General features: G+C 39.6%; 1 protein-coding gene across 1 annotated transcript; it reads left to right on the top strand.

Moving 5' to 3' along the window:
- Positions 1–6,123: 6,123 nt before the first annotated feature.
- On the top strand, positions 6,124–7,059 carry LOC107540214 (olfactory receptor 3A3-like). The gene has a single exon (XM_016216915.2). The coding sequence runs from the start codon at positions 6,124–6,126 to the stop codon at positions 7,057–7,059; it is 936 nt and encodes a 311-aa protein (XP_016072401.1).
- The last annotated feature ends 710 nt before the right edge of the window (positions 7,060–7,769 follow it).

The raw sequence follows: 7,769 nt of genomic DNA, 5'->3' as shown, positions 1-7,769 counted from the left end.
TCAGTGGCCTGTCTACAGAGGATGGCCCTTCCTTAACTTGAGCTTTCTGTTCACCTCCTAACATAGACTCTAAATCACCACTTGTCTGAAATATTGAATTCACCTGGGACCGGGCCCCATTTCACCTGCTATACTCACCTATCATCTAAGACCTCATTGCCTGAGGTTCCCAGAGTTTGTTTGGCTCTCTCTTGCGTCATCCTTCCCCAAAGTGTTTCTCCAATTTATGCTGGTGCTGCTTTCTTCCCTAAAGTCATGACAAAAGCCCTTGAGGATGAGACAAAGGGAAGGTTGTCTCCCTGAGGGGGGGAGGAGAGATGAGAATGAGGTAGATTCTCATTCTTCTGTCTTCCCTTGAAGCCCCTATTTAACAGCGAAATGGGCTGCTTAAAAAACACCAGAGTAGCCAAAACGGGCAATGGGCAAGGCCCCAGCGCTAGCACCTGGAGAGGTGAGTCGCTGAGAAGGAGAGAGGAGGAACAAAGCATTGCCCTGAGGGAGAATCTGCACTGTTTGCAGAGAGGCTGAGCTGTGTAAAAGTCTGTGACTATATATTTTTGAATTTGTACCTTTCTATATGTCTATAAATAGGTCTTTCTATAGAAATGGGAAAAATAAAGGCAAACCTGTCATGTCTGTGAGGAAGGTATGGATGGAAGCCACAGGGTGACCAGTGTCTAGAATAGCTTGTGGCTTGAGGAAGCATTTCATTAAGCAAAGTCACTAGAGTACCAGCCTGGGGCTGTCCTGTTTTCTGACACTTTCTACTGCGCAGGCAGCTGTAATCTCTTACATTTGTGAGGGAGAGACCTGCGGCCAGAGAACAAAGATGTTTCAACATATGCAAATCTCTGTGATACACCACATTAATAGAATGAAAGATTTAAAAAAAAAAAAATCATATGATCATCTCCATAGATGCAGAAAAAGCATTTGGCAAAATACAACATCCTTACATGATAAAAACCCTCAACCAAGTGAGGACAGAGGGAACATACCTCATATATGACAAATCCCACAGCTAACATCATACTCAACAGTGAAAGGTTGAGAGCTTTTCCTCCAAAATCAGTAACAAGACAGGTTGGTCAGAATGCATAATTTGTAAGATTTCAATCTCTAAAATATTAAATTCATTGAGAATTGTTTTTTGGCCCAGCGAATGCTTTATCCTCGTGAACATAACCTTTATACTTGAAAAGAGTGTGTGATCTACACAGATCTAAAATTTAGATTTCATATTTAATGTTCTAAACACAGCAATTCAATGGAGGTAGTTGATAGTATTGTTCAGATCTTCTGTGTCAGGGGCCAACAAACTTTAATGTAAGAGACCAGAGAGCAAAATTCTTAGGTTTTTAAGCCACATAAGGTTGTTGCTGCTGCTCTTTCTTCTCCTTCCTCCCCCATTTTCTTCCTCCCCCTCTTTTTCTTCCCCTCTTCCATCCCTCCATTCGTCCCCCACCTTCTTCTTCACTACCCATTAAAAGTGAAAAACACTTATTTCTGAATAGCTCCTGAGCTATTAAAAAATCGGCCTTGAGCTGCATTTAGCCAGGGGGCTGTAGTTTGCCAATTCCTGTTCTCTGTTTTAACAGATTGTGTTGTCCCCTCTCACTTACTGAGAAAAGATGTTAAAAATCTCCAACTGTGATTTTCAACCTGTCCCTTTCACCTATGAATCCTATCAATTCTTGCTTCACGTATTTTGAAGGTGTGTTTTTGGGCATATACATATTTATGATTGTTTTTTTCTTCCAGATGGATTAAAAGATGCTACTTTTACTATTTTGGAATGTATCCCTTTATCTTTGGTAGTACAATATTCCTTGAAGCCTGATTTATTTAATATTAATATAAGTACATCAGCCTTCTTTGCTTACTATATACTTCTGTATGTCATTTTCTATCCTCTTACTCCCAACCTATTGGCGTCTTTATATTTTAACTGTGACTCATGTAGACAGCCTGTAGTACAGCCTTTTAAAAAGTCTTTCTAATAATGTCTGCTTTTAAAGTGGATTATTTGGCAAATATACATTTAATATACTACTGATATGGTTGGATTTAAATCTACCATTTTGCTATTCACTTTTTGCTAATGTTTCTCTATCTTGTTTTTGCTCAACTTAGTTGAGGCAAAATGTACATATGGAAAAGTGCACATATTTTAAGTATAGTTTTAAGAGTTATGACAAAGGCATATACAACAAAAGCTAAGATACAGAACATTTCCATTACTCTCACAATTCACCCTGTGCCTCTTGACAGTTGATCCCCTCCTCTACATTCTGGCCCCAGACAACAAATATATATTAGATTTGCCTGTTCTAGATTTAATTTGAACAGGATTATATAGTATGTACTCTTTTGAGTCCAACATCTTTTACTTTTATTTTATTTTGAGATTCATCCAAGTTGTTGGGTATTTCAGTAGTGCATCCCTCTTTATTGCTGAGTGGTATTCCACTGCACAGATGTATCATGACTTGTTTAGCCATTCACCTGTTGATGGACATTCGGGTTGTTTCCAAATCGGGGTTATTATGAATATAGTTGATATGAAGATTTATGTACAAATCTTTGTGTGGACGTATGGTTTTAATTATCAGGTAAATAACAGAAGTGGCCTTGCTGGGCCATAGGGTTAAGTGTAAGTTTAACGTTATAAGAAACTGAAGAACTGTTTTTCAATATGATTACGCCAACTTACATTTCCACTGGCAAAGTATGAGCTTTCCATTTTGTCTGTATTCTCTTTTAGTCATACTTATCTCTTTCAACTTTATTCTCCTCCTTCAAGTTTGATGTTCCTAGTCTAGGTTCTTTGCATTTCCACATACATTTTGGAATCAGTTTGTCGATCTCTGCAAAGTCAGGATTTTTATTAGGTTTACATCAAATTTATAGAATAGTGTGGTGAGAACATAGGACTTAAGAATAAACACTGGGTCTTCCAATCCATGAACATGACATATTTCTCCACTGATGCAGGTTTTCTTTAATTTCTATTATCAACAGTTTTCAACTTTCACTGTAAAGATTTTGCACATTTTATTAGTACATTACTAAGTATTTCATGTTTTGGAACACCATTATAAAGGATAGTGATTTTTAAGATTTCACTTTTCTTTTTTGTAGATAGGATTTTCTATCTACACAAACATGTCATCTCTGAATAAAGATAATTCTACTTTGTTTTTTGCAATTTGTATCTTTTCTTTCTCTTCCTTTCATAGTGCACCGCCTAGGATTTCTAGGACAATGTTCAACAGAATTCAGTCTTTTACCATTAAGTATCATGTTAGCTGTAGGATTTTTGTAGATTCCCTTGATCAGATTAAGAAAGTTTCCTTCTATTTGTAGTTTTCTGAGTTTTTTTTCATGAGTGGTGGTTGAATATTGTCAAATGCTTTTCCTGCATCTATTGAAATGACCGTATTTTGTCCTTTATTTTCCTAATATAATGGAGACATTGATTCATTTTTTAATGTGAGATCAATATTTTATTCTTGAGCTAAATCTCACTTGGTCATGATGTATCATCCTCTTTATGTTTTGCCAGATTAAATTTGCTAATATTTAATTAAGTTTTTTGTGTGTAACTTCATGAAGAATATTGGTCTGTGGTTTTCTTTTCTTGCAGTGTCATTATCTGCTTTGAGTATTATGTAATGCTGGCCTCATAAAATGATTTGGGGAGTGTTTCCCCTCCTCTACTTTCTGGGAAAATTATTTGGTAGTGTTCAGTAATAAAGCCATGTGAGCCTGGAGTTTTCTGTTCCGTTTCTTTCATAGATTTAGGGATATTCAGGTATTCTAATTCTACTTGAGTCAGTTTTGGAAAGTTGGGTCATGCAAGGAATTTGTCCAATTCATCTAAATTAGCAATTTGTTCACAACTATCATTCCTAATATTGTCTGGTTACTTTTTATCAGTTTTATTGGTATTAAAAAAGCTTTCAGTTTCAAGTATTTTCCTCTATCATTTGTCCATTTTGCATTTTATTCATATCTGCTCTTCATTATTTCTTTCCTACTACTCATTTAGATTTTAATTTGTTCTCCTATGTCTGATTTTCTGCACTATTGCTCTATCAATTACTAAATGAGGAGTGTTAAAATATGTGCCTCTGATTGTGGATTTATCTCTTTTTCCTTTCTTTTCTGTGAGCTTTGTTTCATGCATTTTGAAGCTGTTATTTGTACTGCATACATATTTAGAGTTGTTATGTCTTCTTCAGGAACTGACCCCTTTGTCACTGGCAAATGCACTCCATCTCATCATATTCCTGGTCCTGAAGGCTACTTGGCCTGCTATTAATAGAACCACTCAAACTTTCTTATGGTTATAGTTTGCATGGCATATCTTTATCCATCTTATTACTTTTATCATATCTATGTCTTTATATTTATAGCGGATTTCTTATGCTTAGCATAGAGTTTTGTTTTGCCCTTGTATCGAAACTAACAATGTCCAGTTTTTAATTGCAGCATTTAGACCATTTACAATGAATGTAATTAGTGATATGGCTGAGTTTAAACCTATCATCCTGCTATTTTTATTTTTTTTTTAATTTATTTTTTTAAATATATCTTTATTGATTTCAGAGAGAGGAAAGGAGAGGGAGAGAGAGATAGAAACATCAATGATGAGAGAGTCATTGATCGGCTGCCTCCTGCACGCCCCTGGCTGGGGATCGAGCCTGCAACCCGGGCATGTGCCTTGACCGGGAATCGAACCCTGATCACCTGCATCCTAGGTCGACACTCAACCGCTGAGCCATGCCCGGCTGGGCCATCCTGCTATTTTTAAAATATGTCTCCCCTGTGTTCTGTGTTCCTCTTTCTGTCTTTGCATGACTTCTTTTAGATTGTATAACTTTGAGAATTCTACTTTATCTCCAACACATATTTAGTTCTAGTATTTCTAATATGCATTTTATTATAGACTACCTTCAAATAATTTAAAATCATTTCACATATGATGTAAGGACATTATAACAATATACTTACCCACTCATGTCCTTCTTACTATTGTTGTCATACATTTTATTTATGCGGTGGTTATAACCCCCATACTATGTTGTTAATATTTTTGCTTTAAACAATTTGCTAATATTTAAAGAAATTTTTAAATGAGAAAAATTATATTTACCTACATATTTTCTATTTCTAGGACTCATTTTTCCTTCATGTAGATCCAAGTTTCCATTTGGTATAACCCTTCCTTGGGGAGAACTGTCTTTAACATTTCTTAGAGTGCAGGTTTTCTGCTGACAGCAAATTATCTCTGCTCTTATGTCTGAAAAAGTCTTTATTTTGCTTTCTTTCTTATTGAGGCAAGATTGACATAACATGGAAGTAACCATTTTAAAGCAAACAATTCCGTGGCATTTAGGACATTCGCATGTGAAAGAATGTCTGGGGATTGAGACCAAGAGAGCAGCTAGAGAAATTAGCCTTGGATGAGAGGGCAGAGCCCTCTTCCACCAGGGCAGGAAGTAGGCAAGGATGTTGGCCGCTGGGAATAAGTCTGCAGATGCAGGCAAGGAGCTGACGGACCTCTTGCCTGATGATCAGAGAGGAGAGGAGAGCGTGTATCACAGAGGGCCTGGCACACCGTGGGGAGGACTTTGGCTTTGACTTTGAGTGATGTGGGAGGCGCTGAAAGGTTCAGACAAGGAGGAGGGGCCTGACTGATGTCTTATCGCTGATGCTGAATTGGGGTTTGCTGGGTTGGTGATGGTGAAATAATGGGGCCATTTCAGATAATTACCAGGTCCAGGGTCATTTATTCAGGGAGAAGTTTCTGAGGGATTGACTTTCATATCCTTACAGGAGCTGCATGCACTGTGACTTCAAGGCCTGTGCCCCTCCTCATGCTGTGGAGGCTGATGGGGTTACCATTTCCATTCTCCTGGCCTCTGCCTTACCACTTGCCTCTTGAGCCTAACCTCATTGCTCTAATTCTAGTCGTATTCCTGTAAGCGTGAAACCTGTCTTCCTTGTCTCTGGACCTTCCGTCCTCCCCACTCCCTTTTACAGACTGAGACTCCAAACTTAGACCCTCATCTGACTCTGAGTTGGACTCTACAGGTGCAGGTTTCTGTGTGTGGTTCCATGCAGCTGGAAAATGGGACCCTAGTGTCCCAGTTTCTTCTGGAAGGGTTGACTGACACAGTGGAGTTGAGGCCCTTGCTCTTTGCCATCTTTCTGCTGGTCTACATAGTGGCTGTGGTTGGGAACCTGGGCATTGTCAGCCTTATCGCAGTGGACTCCCGACTCCACACGCCCATGTACTTCTTCTTAGCCCACCTGTCACTGCTGGACACTGCCTACATCTCCAACACGGTGCCTCAGGTGCTGGTGCACCTGCTGGCACCGGTGCGGACCATGGCCTATCGTGCTTGTCTTACCCAGATATTCTTTCTCCACTTCCTGGCACCCTGGGAGTGCTTCCTGCTCACAGCCATGTCCTATGACCGCTACGCAGCCATCTGCCAGCCGCTACACTACCTAGTCCTCATGGGCCGAAGAACCCGGACAGGACTGGCTTCAATCTCCTGCCTTCTTGCCTTGGCCAATGCACTCACCCACACCATCCTTGCGGCTCTACTCAAGTTTTGTGGGCCTCGCCTCATCACCCATTTCTTTTGTGACCTCCCTCCACTGCTCAAACTCTCTTGCTCCAGTACGCGGGCAAATGAACTCGCCCTGTTCTTCTTTAGTTTCCTGGTGGCTCTCGCCCCCTGCGCCCTGGTCGTGATCTCCTATATACACGTTGTAGCTGCTGTTCTCAGGATTCACTCTGCCCAGGGCCGAAGAAAAGCCTTTTCCACCTGTGGCGCTCACATCACTGTGGTCTGTATTTTCTATATCACCTCAGTCCTCTGCTACATCCTGCCCAGCTCTGCATACTCTGGCTTGCGAGACCGGGTGCTCTCTGTGCTGTATGTGGTCCTCACGCCCATGCTCAACCCCATCATCTACAGCATGCGAAACAAGGAGGTGAAGAGGGCTTTGTTCAAGGTCCTTGGGAAAGAAAGTGCCTTCTAGACACTGGTCGCATCAAATCAAGGCCACGCTCCTGCTCCGCAGTGGGGCTGGCACATGCGTGCCGGATGCTTTGGGAGCAAGTCCAGTAACACAGAGCTTAGAATTTAATGTAGATGGTACATTTGGAGAATCCTACTTTGTGTGCCAGGCCCCCTCATCCCCCCTTCCAACAAAGCTCAAGTATCTCTATTGCATGTTTTCTATTCTAAAACATTGTTTTCCACTGATGGAAGTAAAATATGGTCATTGGATAAGTTGTGCAGTCACAGAAACTTATAAAACGATGAAAAAAATATGCCCCATAACATTACCACCCAGAGAGAACCACTGTGAACATTGATGGTTTCCTTCAGGTTTCTTTTTGAACTACAGATGTATGTACATGTATATTTAGAGCAGGGAAACACAATTGGAATAAGAATGTATTTACAGTTCTGGATGCTTAGATATTTTAATTTTTTTTCAACTGTAATATATGCTTTTTATAAAATCATTCATGTTTTATACAAAGGTATGTTAGAAAGTAAAAATTTCTCATAATCTGAGTCTATGCACCAACCACTATGAACACTTTTATGTGTTTTCTTCCCAATTTTTTCTTATGATATATTAACCTGCATTTTTAATATATTTTTTTACATAAATAAGGTCATGCCACATCTAAATGGGCTGTCACACAATTCTTATTGCATGAATTCCATGTTCCTGTC

This window comes from Miniopterus natalensis, chromosome X (genome assembly GCF_054644295.1).
Source record: "Miniopterus natalensis isolate mMinNat1 chromosome X, mMinNat1.hap1, whole genome shotgun sequence".
NCBI classification, from domain to species: Eukaryota; Metazoa; Chordata; class Mammalia; order Chiroptera; family Miniopteridae; genus Miniopterus; species Miniopterus natalensis.
This window is presented reverse-complemented; position numbering and strand designations above follow the sequence as displayed.

Bases quoted from the DNA above. Each gene is read 5' to 3' on its own strand.
- LOC107540214 (XM_016216915.2), top strand. From the start codon at position 6,124: ATGCAGCTGGAAAATGGGACCCTAGTGTCCCAGTTTCTTCTGGAAGGG.